The 14,241-nt window shown below is 39.7% G+C and overlaps 1 protein-coding gene across 1 annotated transcript; it reads left to right on the top strand.

Moving 5' to 3' along the window:
- Nucleotides 1–6: 6 nt before the first annotated feature.
- On the top strand, nt 7–5,884 carry FIGNL1 (fidgetin like 1). Its single transcript, XM_024764374.1, has 2 exons — nt 7–1,637; nt 2,647–5,884. The coding sequence occupies exon 2, from the start codon at nt 2,657–2,659 to the stop codon at nt 4,688–4,690; it is 2,034 nt and encodes a 677-aa protein (XP_024620142.1). The 5' UTR covers nt 7–1,637; nt 2,647–2,656; the 3' UTR covers nt 4,691–5,884.
- The last annotated feature ends 8,357 nt before the right edge of the window (nt 5,885–14,241 follow it).

Genomic DNA, 14,241 nt, shown 5'->3' with positions numbered 1-14,241 from the left:
CGAGGGGCTGCCGGGCGAGCCCTGGGCCGGGAGCGAGGCCTGAGGGGAGGGGCTGCGCCCGGGGTTCCGGCCGGCGGGCGGTGGGCCGTCCCGCCCCGTGAGCGCCGCAGGGTCCCCAGCCCTGTCAGCGCGGTGACTGCTGTCCCCGGGGGCGCCCCGCTCCGGGTGCGGGGAGACAGTCGGTGTGGCGGGGAGCATGTACTGTCTGGACGAACGCCACGTCCTACAACAGGCAAGGAAAACCCCAGAAGATGGGCATGCAGCTCGTGCATCGCTGCCGCCGAGTAACTTTAGTGATACAGACCTAGGAAGTGGTACTCGGGACCCGGCAGTGCCGCTGACGGGCGTGGCCAACACGTCCTTGGTTACCTGTGTCCATAGTTTTTGGGTGAATGCGCTGGAAGGACGAAGTAAGACTTGGGAGGTGAATGTTGAGCAAATAGGAGAGGGTGGAAAGGAAAGAGCAGGGTACTTAGGGAACAGTGACTAGAACTCTGTCTGAGCCTTTGTAGGAATCCCAGTTTTGCGGATGATAAAATGGGATGAAGTCGTGGAGAGGAACAGGATGTTTACAGTAACAAGAAAGTTGGTGATAAATGGTTTCCAAGTTACCTCATTTGCAATTTCTCATTTCAGCTGTTGCCTAAAAGATTAAAATATGGTAAAATGGAATAGTGGAAAGAGGGATGAATTGTTTGTCAGGAGATGTCAGTTCTAGTTTTGACTTTATGGCTTTAAGCAAATTAGGATCTCGCTAGGCCTTAAGTTTATTTTTTCAAAAATAGTTACAAAGATTTATGAACACCAACCTACAATGTGACAGATTCTTTGTAGGGTTTATGGGAGAAACAGAGCTGTATTAAGCATGGGTCCTGCACCAAAAGAGCTGCTGATTATTAAGCTATATTTATAGGTAATTTGGAAGGTACATTTTCGCGTACACGAGTTCTTGGTTTTTACCTGACTTCAATACCCTTAGGAAGCTTCATAGTTTTCTTACACATTTCTCTTCTGGATTGGCAGGTAAATTCTACACATCTGTCACCATGATACATCCATCTGCAGTCCTGTTAAAATCGTTTTAACTTAATGTAAGGAGGCTTATAAAAGTAACCTGAGGAAGAAAATCTAAAATAAACCACCTCAGTAACACACTTGTCCTCCTGTTTCATTTATCACGACAGCTTCACTGTTTAGTGCGTCTTGTGAAATTGTGAGAGGTTCTGAGGCATCCTGTTTTAAGTGCTCACTTACAAATCCTTGAAAGCATTTAGCATATGACTAAATCCTGTTGTTTGTCTGTGACCCATGCTGCAGTGACCTTCGGCGGCAGTGTGAGGGGCCTTTATTTGGTGAAGTGTGCACTAAGTGCAGTGAAACTGCCCGTGTGCGGGTTTAGGTACCACTGCTCACTGGCTGTGTGACCCCAGCCAAGCTTTTGAACTCTGTCTGCCTCCGTTTCTGCATTTGTGCCGTAGAGATCACAATGGTAATGTTTAGGTATTTTCGCGTTCATTATTTGACTTGATTCTCGTAATGACTTCTCTCATTTTACAGATAAAACTGAAGGCCCAGTGATGTGAAGAGGCTTGCGTGAGATCATTCGTCTAATTTTCCTAGGGACGGAGCTTGGCTTGGTTTGTTTTGCTTTGCTTGTCTCTAGATCCCTTGTTCTTCCATGTTGCCTTTCGTTTGCTGATTAATTTTTTTTTTTAATTTAATTAATTAATTTATTTATGGCTGTGTTGGGTCTTCGTCTCTGTGCGAGGGCTTTCTCTCGTCGCGGCAAGTGGGGCCCACTCTTCATCGCGGTGTGCGGGCCTCTCACTATCGTGGCCTCTCTTGTTGCGGAGCACAGGCTCCAGACGCGCAGGCTCAGTAGTTGTGGCTCACGGGCCCAGCTGCTCCGTGGCATGTGGGATCTTCCCAGACCAGGGCTTGAACCCATGTCCCCTGCATTGGCAGGCAGACTCTCAACCACTGCGCCACCAGGGAAGCCCTGCTGATTAATTTTAAATCCTCTCCATCTAAACCTTTCCCTAATCACAGGGAAAATTATTATATAACTAAAACAGTTTAACCCATAATAGAGCATTATTATTTTTTTGGCTGCATTGGGTCTTCATTGCTGCGCACAGGCTTTCTCTAGTTGCGGCGAGCAGGGGCTACTCTTCGTTGCGGTGCGCGGGCTTCTCATTGTGGTGGCTTCTCTTATTACAGAGCATGGGCTCTAGGTGCACAGGCTTCAGTTGTTGCAGCACCCGGGCTCAGTACTTGTGGCACGCGGCTCTAGAGCACAGGTTCAGTAGTTGTGGCACACGGGCTTAGTTGTTCCATGGCATGTGGGATCTTCCCGGACCAGGGATTGAACCCGTTTCCCCTGCATTGGCAGGCAGATTCTTAACCACTGCACCACCAGGGAAGTCCCTAGAGCATTTTTAAGTCAAGTCTTTAATCTTTTATATCTTGAATGCCTGAAAGCTATGGTTAACTAGATGTTCCCCTATAAACGGTCTTTCCTTATAAATGAAAAGTCCAGTGTACCTTCCTTCAGATAGGCAGAGATTTTAAAAGTATGTTTCAAGTATTATGTCTTTGTTTCCTTCTGGATACTGAAATCTTTTTCATCTTTGTCGTCTGTTATAGAACCTCTAAAATGCAGGTCTCTAGCTCCAGGTCTGTACACTTGAGTGAATGGCAGAAGAATTACCTTGCAATTACGTCTGGCATGTGTCCATCAGGAGAGAAGGCAGACGCGTACCGAGCACAGATTCTCCGCATTCAGTACGCATGGGCAAACTCTGAGATCTCCCAGGTCTGTGCTGCCAGACTGTTCAGAACATATGCAGAGAAATATTCTGCAGTTATTGATTCTGACAGTGTTGAAACTGGCTTGAATAACTATGCAGAAAACATTTTAACTCTAGCGAGATCTCGGCAAACTGACAGTGACAAGTGGAAGTCTGGATTGTCAATAAATAACGTGTTCAGAATGAGTAACGTGCAGGAGATGATGCACGCTGGCAGGAAATCCAGAGACTCTCTGTTGGCACCTGCTGATGAGTCAGTAGTCATCCATAGAGGGGCCGCTGTCTTTGATCTTCCTAAATTTAGGGTTTGTGGTGGTTCTGGGGAGAGTGACCCATTAACTAACTCAGCCCATGGCGCCGATAGGACCAAAGACTTCCCAGAGGGCAGTCCTTCTTTGAAGTGCCCTCAGAATGCCCAGCCACCTCTGGTCACTGACACCACTAAGACGTGTCCTACAGTCTCAGGACCTTTCGGTGAGTCAGCCACTGCAAAATTCCATGCCACACCATTATTTGGAAATGTCAAAAAGGAAAATTACAACCTCCCAAAAGCCAACATAGGACTAAGTGTGTTCTCATCTAATCAGTCTTGTTTTCCTTCTGGCTTTGAAAATCCACGGGAAATGAAAGCTTTTTATGGTTCTGGCACCATTGATGCACTTTCTACTCCAGTAATGAATAAGGCTTTTAGTAAAACAGAAGATAATGGCCAAAGAGAGGAGAGCAGCCTGCCTACTTTTAAAACTGCAAAAGAACAGCTATGGGTAGATCAGCAGAAAAAGTACCACCAGCCCCAGCGTGCATCAGGGTCTTCACATGGTAGTGTCAAAAAGTCTCTGGGAGCTAGTAGATCCCGAGGGATATTTGGAAAGTTTGTTCCCCCTGTACCTAAGCAAGATGGGGGAGGTCAGGGCGGGGGGACACAGTATAAGCCTCATGGCGCGGGAGCTGCAGACCCAGCACATCCCGTGGATGAGCGTCTGAAGAGCTTGGAGCCCAAAATGATTGAACTTATTATGAATGAGATTATGGACCAGGGACCGCCAGTAAATTGGGAAGATATTGCAGGAGTGGAATTTGCCAAAACCACAATAAAGGAGATAGTTGTGTGGCCCATGATGCGGCCAGACATCTTCACTGGCTTACGAGGACCCCCTAAAGGAATTCTGCTCTTTGGTCCTCCTGGGACGGGTAAAACTCTGATTGGCAAGTGCATCGCTAGTCAGTCTGGGGCAACATTCTTTAGTATCTCTGCTTCCTCCTTGACTTCTAAGTGGGTGGGCGAGGGAGAGAAAATGGTCCGTGCATTGTTTGCTGTTGCCCGATGTCAGCAGCCAGCTGTGATATTTATTGATGAAATTGATTCCCTGTTATCTCAGCGGGGAGATGGTGAGCATGAATCTTCTAGAAGGATAAAAACCGAATTTCTAGTTCAGTTGGATGGAGCAGCCACATCTTCTGAAGATCGTATTCTAGTGGTAGGAGCAACCAATCGGCCACAGGAGATTGACGAAGCTGCCCGGAGAAGGTTGGTGAAAAGGCTGTATATTCCCCTCCCAGAGGCTTCAGCCAGGAAACAGATAGTCATTAATCTGATGTCCGAGGAGCACTGCTGCCTCACGGAGGAGGAGGTCGACCTGGTGGTGCAGCACTCTGGTGGGTTCTCGGGGGCTGACATGACGCAGCTCTGCAGGGAGGCGTCTCTGGGTCCTATTCGCAGTTTACAGGCTGCGGACATTGCCACGGTAACGCCGGATCAAGTTCGACCAATAGCTTACAGTGACTTTGAAGATGCCTTCAGAACTGTGCGACCTAGTGTGTCTCCAGAAGATTTAGAGCTTTATGAAAACTGGAACAGGACTTTTGGTTGTGGAAAGTAAATGGGACGCTTGAAATTAAAAGATGGCATTTTTGTAGCCCAGTCTTCCCATTTTTTTAGCATAGGAAATTGATTACGTGTACATCAAATGTATATTCTGAATTCTGTACCTCAAATAAAATAGAATAACAATAGCTCAACTTTTACAGTTGATTGACTTAGACTATGTTAATATAAGCTCAATTTCCCTTCCAGTCACCACCTGATATGTAAGCCTATTCATGCGAAATGGGAATGTACTTTTTTTGTTTTGTTCCTAAGAGGTCTTTTCAAGATGTATAGGATGAACAGTGAACTCAAATTGAAACTTAAAATCTGAGTTGTATATGAGGATGTATCTGACTTACATGTATCTTTTATTGAAGAAAGTTTCTTCTGAGGATCACATAATTCTTAGTGTTGGCTAGTATAGTGGTTTGCATTTGAGACCGAGTGTTGCTTAGTGTTGTTTAATAGATTTAAAATCTCAACCAAAGCTGAAGTGAAAGTGCCAGTTTTTACTTTGTTCTGGTTTGTAACTGCTTATGGTTGTCTTTCCTTCCCAAGACGAATTAATCAGAACATGTTCAGAAATAGCAAAGGGTAATCTAACATCAGAGACAGGTCCACAGAACTGAGAGGGGAAGAATGTTGTGTTTCTCCAGGGGGTGGGTGATGTTTGAAAGTAGTATTTTATTTGGCACTACTTTACAACCTGTAGGGTTGGTCTCTTTCAAAAATAAATGTTTTCAGGTTTTAAAAGCAGACTGTTTCGTTTTCCAAATAGTGCATGTTCTATGTAGAAACATTGGGAAATAGAGGTGAACAAAAGGAAGAAAATAAAAGTCAGTTACCCTACCACTTTGCGGAACACAGTGTTAACATTTCAGCATCACTTCTTCCAGATGTTTTATACAGGAGTGGGGTTGTGCTACGCCTTTTCGTTTGCAGCTGTTTTCTTTAAAGTCCCTCATCATCATCCTCCACATTGACGTACTTGTGCATCTTCCCGTACGTGAGTGCCTGGGCTTCCGTGATATGAGGGGGCCTATAATTTAGTCAGCATTCAGGGCCGTTCCTTAGGTTCACCTTTTGTATATAGTAAATAAAATATGTTAAATGCCTTAGTTATCTTTATAAAAAACATACATTTCTTGAGTAAAATTCTTGGATTAACAATTTTTAATGCTTTTGGCATGTGTTCTAAATTGTCTTCTGGAACAGTGGTACTTGTGTAGAATTCCTATCTGCACTGAGTCAAAGTGCCTGTTTACCTGAACCTGGTGGTCCTGAACACTGTCCAGCTGCCAGTTGGACAGTACACAGGTTTTGCATCCATCCATCCATTCAAAAAATATTTATTAGGTGCCAGGCAGTGTTCCAGGCGCTGAAAGTAGACCAGTGAACAACAGACGAAAGTCCTTGGTCTCATGGAGATTACGTTCAAGTTCTAATGTTTTGAGAACAATTCACCTTAAGAAATGAAATTTGAAACTTTTAGTAGATGAATTTAAGCAATTTATATATTGTTTTAATTTTTACTCTTGGTCTGTCTGCTATTTTTATGCTCTTTTAAAAGCTTTATTTCTCCAACTTTTAGTTTTTCCCTTTGAAATATGTAATTGTCTTTTATTAGAATTTGGATGTTAAATCTCTTAATCTTTAGTTGTGTCTTTTAAAATCTTAAAGCATTTCACCATATTCATTGCTATTATCTTTACAGATCACTTCCACCCACTTGGATCTTACAGTTACTGTAGTTATTTAGATTTATCATCAATTGCCCGGGAGGTGTTAGTGTTTTATTTAACTTTGTAACTTGGTCTTAATGTTTATTAGCAGTTTTTTCTCGACAGCAACTTCTGCCAGTTCTGACTTTCAGCTCCATTGATCACCAACCATGGGGCCATGTCCCTCTGTAGAACTTCTTTTTTCTTTTTTTAAAAAAAATTTTTATTGGAGTATAGTTGCTTTACAATATTGTGTCAGTTTATACTGTACAGCAAAGTGAATCAGCTGTACTTCTTTTAGATTTTGACCAAGAGAAAAAAAATCTCATTGGCCCAGCTTATCTTGGACTAGGCAGAGCCATGTCCTTGTTAGATTGTGAAATGGCCCCTCCAGAATTAAGGTCTTCTCTGTTCAACTGAGACTCTAAGCCTGAAAGGAATAAGCAAGTAGGATATTTTTAAAGCTGGAGAGAAAATAGGAGATAGGGAGTCACTTGGCAGTTTCTTCTATGTTATACCACATTAGAAGCATCCTTTCTCTCAGCGTTTCGTGATTTACGGTATGTTTCTGAGGCATTTGGGTAGGAAATTTCCTGAAACTTAGACTTGAGATTTCTTTCTATTTCTACATTATGAATATTCTCTTGATTGAATATGATAATTTTGGGTTGAATTCTTTCCTCCCAAGTGTTTTGTGCTGCGCTGTCTTTAGCCATTGTTTTTGAGAAGGGCATATTTACCTGTTTTTTGTTTGTTCTGTTGTTTTTTTTTTTATGTCATTGAAAGATACACTTCCTTTGTAGAAATACAGACACACATTTTACCAATACATGTAACTTGTTTATATATTAATGCTTAAAAATGTTGGTAGGAATACAGAAATTTATCTGAGTTTTTAATGTTAGGACTTTTTAAAAGTTTTTTGTTATACATCTAATTATAGTTTCTGGTTCTTTTGATGTGTATTCTTTGGGAAATTCGATTCCAGTTTACGGTATTTGCCATTCTTTTGAAACTCTAATTCATTTTCTCAGTTCCAAAATACCAAGTCTGCCTCTACGTCGACAAGTTGTTAGGGTGGAATCTGTGGGAAGGGCGTGGACTTTGGCACAAAATGGGCATGTTAGACTCTGTCATTTACTAGTTGGGACTGTAGCCTGCCTCTTTGTTCAGTCTCAGTTATGAAATTAGAGTGGTCTGTACCTGTCTTGTTGGAGAATGAGAATGACACAGTAAAATACAGGTTTGAAAAGTCTGACTGCTCAACAATTGTGCACCCTGCTCTGTCCATCCAGCTTGATTCTGCCTTCATTGCTCTGAAGAATCATTTTCTTTTCAACTGTTTCATGTGATTGTCTATTCCATCTTATTGTTCTTATTTCTACGTTAATCCAGCGTGGTACTGGCACAAAAATAGACACATAGATCAGTGGAACAGAACAGAGAGCCCAGAAAGAAACCCACACATCTATGGTCAATTAATCTTTGACAAAGGAGGCAAGGATATACAATGGAAAAAAGATAGTCTCTTCAGCAGGTGGTGCTGGGAAAACTGGACAGCTACATGTAAAAGAATGAAATTAGAACATTTCCTCACACCGTATACAAGAATAAACTCAAAATGATTAAAGACTTAAACATTAAGACATGACACCATGAAACTAGAAGAGAATATTAGGCAAAACATTCTCTGACACAAGTCATACAATGGTTTTCTTAGGTCAATCTCCCAAGGCAATAGAAATAAAAACAAAAATAAACAAATGGGACCTAATCAAACTTAAAAGCTTTTGCACAGCAAAGGAAACCATAAACAAAACAAAAAGACAGCCTACAGAATGGGAGAAAATACTTGCAAATGATGTGACTGACAAGGGCTCAACTTCTGAAATACACAAACAGCTCATACAGCTCATGGCTGATAGGCACATGAAAAAATGCTCAACATTGCTAATTATTAGAGAAAAGCAAATGAAAACTGCAATGAGGTATCACACCAGTTAGAATGGCCATCATCCAAAAGTCAACAAATAATAAATGCTGGAGAAGGTGTGGAGAAAAAGGAACCCTCCTACACTGTTGGTGGGAATGTAAATTGGTGCAGCCACTATGGAGAACAGTAGGGAGGTCTCTATAAAAGTAGAGCTACCATATGACCCAGGAATCCCACTCCAGGGCGTATATCCAGAAAAGACAAAAACTCTAATTTGAAAAAGATACATGCACTCCTATGTTCACAGCAGCACTATTTACAGTAGCCAAGACGTGTCCATCAACAGAGGAATGGATAAAGAAGATGTGCTACACGTATACAATGGAATATTACTCAGCTATAAAAAGAGAATGAGGGCTTCATTCTCTTGAGAGAATGAAAAAGACATATCATATGATATCACTTATATGTGGAATCTAAAATAAGTGATACAAATGAACTTATTTACAAAAGAGAAACAGACTCACAGACATAGAAAACAAACTTATGGTACCAAACGGGAAGAGGGAGGAGGGATACATTAGGAGTATGGGATTAACAGATACGTACTATTGTATATAAAACAGATCAACAACAAGGACCTACTGTATAGCAGAGGGAACGATACTCAATATTTTGTAATAACTTATAAGGGAAAAGACATATTCATATATATATGAGTCTCTGTGCTATATACGACATTGTAAATCAACTATACTTCAATCAAAAAAAAAAAGAGGATTAACATAGTGCAAAACTGAAATGAATCCAGAGTCAGAAGCTCAGCCACTGGTCCCGTTCCTGGGCCACATGATGAATTTGGGACCTAAGCTAATAGACCGAATAAAGGCAGCTCCACCTTTGCTAGGAAGATCATATCAGTAGACATTTGTCTCATTCAAGAGAGGAAACTGTTTCCTGTGTTTTCAGAGAATCCCTGCTGAAATTCCTGCTGAAGTCTTTGGGTTGGAAGTAAAACTAAGCAGGCCTGAAACAATCACAGATGTTGCCAAAGCAGAATTATAGGTGTTTTAATAAGCTGATAACCAACCCACCAATGCCAGGCAGAGCAGACATGATTCAGTAAAGCAACACGTGGGGTTGTAAAGTGCCTACTGTAAATGAGCCAGGGGCCCTACCAAGAATTGATGCTCTTCCTGCAGTCCTTATGTCAGCAGCTCATGGGAATAGTTTTTCCTTTGTAATCACACTTTTCCCAGCCTTTCATCTGTTGAATGGGTGCAGGACATCTAGAACAGGGCTGTTTTATATATATATATATAATGAGAACCACATATGTAATTGGAAATTTTTCAGTAACAACGGTTAAAAAGAAAAAGAACCAGGTGAAATTAATATCTAATTATTGTCATTCCAACATGCAATCAATGTAAGAATTATTCGTGATATATTTTACTTTCTTTTTCTCCTACTGAGTCTTTGAAATCAGTGAGTATTTTTCATTCACAACACATCTCGATCTAAGTGACCATATCCAAATACTAGACGGTCACATGTGACCGGTGGCCACCACACTGGACAGGGCAGGTCCAGAGATGGTATATTCAGCCCCATATTTGTAATTAAGGTAAGTAGTTCTCTTAAACTCTGTGTTGTATATATGCAGTCAGCCTTTTTTTTTTTTTAACATGTTTATTGGAGTATAATTGTTTTACATTGTTGTGTTAGCCTTCTAGGAAGTAATTTCTATACCATTAAAGCTAACGTTAAGAATCTGGCTTCAGGAATTGGTGAACTTCATACAATGTCGGCCTCTGGGCAAACAGTTCCTCATCATGTTACCTCAGTACTGCAGCAAATGTGACAATGATCTTTAAACTCTCCCAGGCTTCATTGTCAGGCATTTGGTTGTAGCCCAGGCTCATTCTGTCATCCAAAATCACTGTCAGAGGTAAGTACTTACTATAAAAAAGAGAAGGTATATAAAAATAGAAATGCTTAAAAACAATAATGCTTTTATTGACATAAATTTTCATTTAAAAATGTCTCTAAAATTGTTGATATTGAAGTTCAGAACTCACAGGGTAGTGTGTATTTAATATTGCATTTAACTTCTTGTATCATGTTCTTATGTTCTCTTTAATACTCGGGGTAGATGACTGAATATTGATGAACGTTTCATATTAAATCACTCCTTTAGAATAAATGGCACATTATTATTCAATCAGCACTGATTAAACATCTAACTATGTAATATATGAATCTATATGCATATTTAAATATATATCCCATTTAAATTAAGGTAAAAACAAAACTAATATATAATATATGTGTGTATATGTTTGTATATATATTTTAAATACATCTGTCTAAAATGTAAGTGAAAATGATAGTAAGAAATAGGACAAAGATAAGAAATGAGATATAAAACCTCCAAATCACCAGAGAAAAATAAAAGCAAGGAAAACCTGATCAATCCAATGAAAGAGAAAAAAAGACTTTTTAAAAAAGCATGAAGAAAAAAAAGAATAAAAGCTTAATAACAGAACATTTTAAGTAAGATGTCAGAAAAAAAGATCAAATACTTCAGGTTCAAAATAAATGGGAGGAACTTGATTAATAAAGCCTCATAGATGAGGTAAAAAAGGCAAAGTTCAATGATATTATCTTTATGAAGTGAAACAAGAACGGTGACAATAAAGGGATGGAGAGAGTTGCAAGCAGGAAAGTGCTGACAACAGCAGGAGTGGCACCCTTACTCCCAAGGAGAGAGGAATCGGGGTCAGAAGCAGTAAACTTGGTGAGGAAAAATATTTCATGTTGATAAAAGTTTCCTACCTTTCACACCATTCGTGAACCTTTATACGTGGAGGCAAAAGCATCAAAATAAACAATTAACGACTACAAATGATTAAAGCATCAGCAGCAATGTGAAATATCCATGGTACTCCGCGCTGGTAAAGCTTTGGAGAGCAGGCATTGCGCACACTGCTGGGGGAGAGTAGAGGTGAGTCCAACCTTGCAGGAAGGCAGTCTGATCACAGCTGCCTAGAAATGCCTCCACTGCTAGGTACGTATTACATAAATACGTTCATGGAAACATTTTAATATGTAAAAACTAGTGCAGACATCTATCAATGGAGAATCGTTAATCTGGTCCACGAGGTTTTAGTAGTGGTTTTTAAGAATCAAGTAGATGTCTGCATATACACTGATGGGAAGAGAGCGCCAGGCTCCATTGTTCATTGAAACGAGCAAGTTGCACGGTAAATCATGTGTCTCTGTGTAGGCAAGGGAATGCAAAAATACTCCAGAAGGGTATGCAGTGACCATTAAGACTGCTTACCTCTTGGAGTGAGGTTGGAGGAGGTGGCCAATTTCCATATCTGACAACAATAATGTACTCTTTTTGTAATTTTTAAAAACTCAGTGAAATAGTATTTTTAAGGTGTTGAACATGGCTTTGTTGAATAATTAAAGTTTTTATTTTTTTTAATTAGAGGAGCCATGAAGTTTGCTAGTAAGGAAGAGGCAAGGGGTGAGAACTGAAAACCCTATCATAAATTCCTTTTAGAAAATATTACGCATTTCATATGGAAAATGAGGCTGAAAAGATGATGACCAAACAGAAAATAAATCTTTAAAAACCAGGGTGGAAGTCTCCCCATTTTGCACATACATATAATTGTATTTAGAAGTAAACCTCTCAGAATCAGAATTTGTAGCACATATCATTCATCCAACTCCAAATTGAGCAGGACCATCAAAACTGCTTTAAAAAGTAGCTGTGAGACAAATACAGATTTCATCTGCATTTTAAGAAACTGAATGCTCAGAAACCCATTATACAAAGGAATCTTTGAGAAAGCAGCATACATGCATAACATCACAACAATGACCACAGAAGTGGTTAAATTCTATTTTATCAGAGTTTGGGATGCAGATAATGTTGGGGCCTCACATCTGGAAGAAACGGCATGGCCATAAATATGATTCTGACCCTGTGGGACATGGCAGCCTGAATGTATGAAATTTTGAGACATAATTTCACAAAATATAGGAAATTGCTATAAAACTAGGGCACAATTGCAATTTAAGGGAAATGGTGCAGATAAATCTATTTTAGTGGATAAGCTTAGTAGATGGAAAATAAATATGTCAGGACTTCATTATTTATTCCTCTCAACTGGCCTAAATTAGGGTGGAAAATGCACACAATATCCAGCCTGCAATTGTACACAGAAATGAAAACAATTTGTTTTCCCTAAACCATTTTAGTATTTTGGAGAAACTTAATCCTACTGTATAACTAATCTCAAAGGCTGTTTCTGACTCAACTCCACTACATGATCTATTATGTATCTTTTTGTGTCACACATTACCTAGGCTCACCACTGAAGTTCACGAATGCCCTTCGGGTCAAGTGAGTCTCTCTGGACTCTAAGGTATTTTCATTCAGCAAAATTTAGGTTAGTGAATTGGACAGAAAGAGCTACCTGTCATCACTACCAGACAAAAGGGCAAATGGGGATGAGCCCAACACAAAAGGCTGTGATACCTTCCAATTCGGTAACTCTTGGTTTATTGAGCAATGTGATTAAGTCATGAGCAAGGCTTGTCTTTCTTGCAGCCAACACAACAGATAGATTAAGAAGGGGACCTAAAAGTCTAAGTAAACTTTTACGATTCCAGACTCTCCTAAAATTCTACCTAAGTTGAGAAATCAATTCATAGATATTTATCCTAAGAAATGGGGAATTCAGTATAATATTTCCTTTATTATATTAAATTTGCTAATTTATGTAAAAAATAGTACACATTTTATCTTGTCCTAGAGAAAATAAGACTTTTTAAAGGCAAAGAAACAAATTCCCTGATAAAATTCTATAAGTAGTGTTATCCACTTAAGATAAATGAACTCCTCTAAGTTTAGTTATCAACTTGAAACAGGAGAAAGTATATTAAAAAGACAAAGGTGAATTTTGCCTGAGAAAAAAGCCCAACACATTTTCTAAGGAAACCATAAAAGTATGTACAGGTCCAGGGTCAAAAAGTGAAACAACTGAAATTGGGTCGTTCAAGCATAAAAATCAAGAATATAAAATTCTAGGTACTGGGATTTAAGAATATTTGCTCTCCTTGTCTCTTCTTGATGTTTTATTTTTCATAAGGATAATCAGAGACATGCTCAATAGACATTAAAACATTTTTTTCTTTTCTTTCTTCCATTTTCCCCCATTCTTTATCTTTTCTTCAAGTGTTAATTTAAGCCTTCTGATTAGTATTTGGATACATAAGGAGCTTTTTCTAAAATTTTATTTATTTTTATACAGCAGGTTCTTATTAGTTATCTATTTTATACATATTAGTGTATATATGGCAATCGCAGTCTCCCGATTCATCACACCACCACCACCACCTGCCGCTTTCCCCCCTTGGTGTCCATACGTTTGTTCTCTACATCTGTGTCTCTATTTCTGCCTTGCAAACTGGTTCATCTGTACCATTTCTCTAGATTCGACATATATGCATTAATATACGATATTTGTTTTTCTCTTTCTGACTTCACTCTGTATGACAGTCTCTAGGTTCATCCACATCTCTACAAATGACCCAATTTCTTTCCTTTTTATGGCTGAGTAATATTCCACTGTATATATGTACCACATCTTCTTTATCCATTTGTCTGTCGATGGGCATTTAGGTTGCTTCCATGACCTGGCTATTGTAAATAGTGCTGCAGTGAACATTGGGGTGCATGTGTCTTTTGGAATTATGGTTTTCTCTGGGTATATGCCCAGTAGTGGGATTGCTGGGTCGTATGGTAGTTCTATTTTTAGTTTTTTAAGGAAGCTGCATACTGTTCTTCATAGTGGCTGTATCAATTTACATTCCCACCAACAGTGCAAG

This window comes from Neophocaena asiaeorientalis, unplaced genomic scaffold (genome assembly GCF_003031525.2).
Source record: "Neophocaena asiaeorientalis asiaeorientalis breed wild unplaced genomic scaffold, Neophocaena_asiaeorientalis_V1.1 scaffold191, whole genome shotgun sequence".
NCBI classification, from domain to species: Eukaryota; Metazoa; Chordata; class Mammalia; order Artiodactyla; family Phocoenidae; genus Neophocaena; species Neophocaena asiaeorientalis.
Note: the sequence above shows the minus strand (reverse complement) of the source record. Positions and strands in the feature narration are given on the sequence as shown.

Bases quoted from the DNA above. Each gene is read 5' to 3' on its own strand.
- FIGNL1 (XM_024764374.1), top strand. From the start codon at position 2,657: ATGCAGGTCTCTAGCTCCAGGTCTGTACACTTGAGTGAATGGCAGAAG.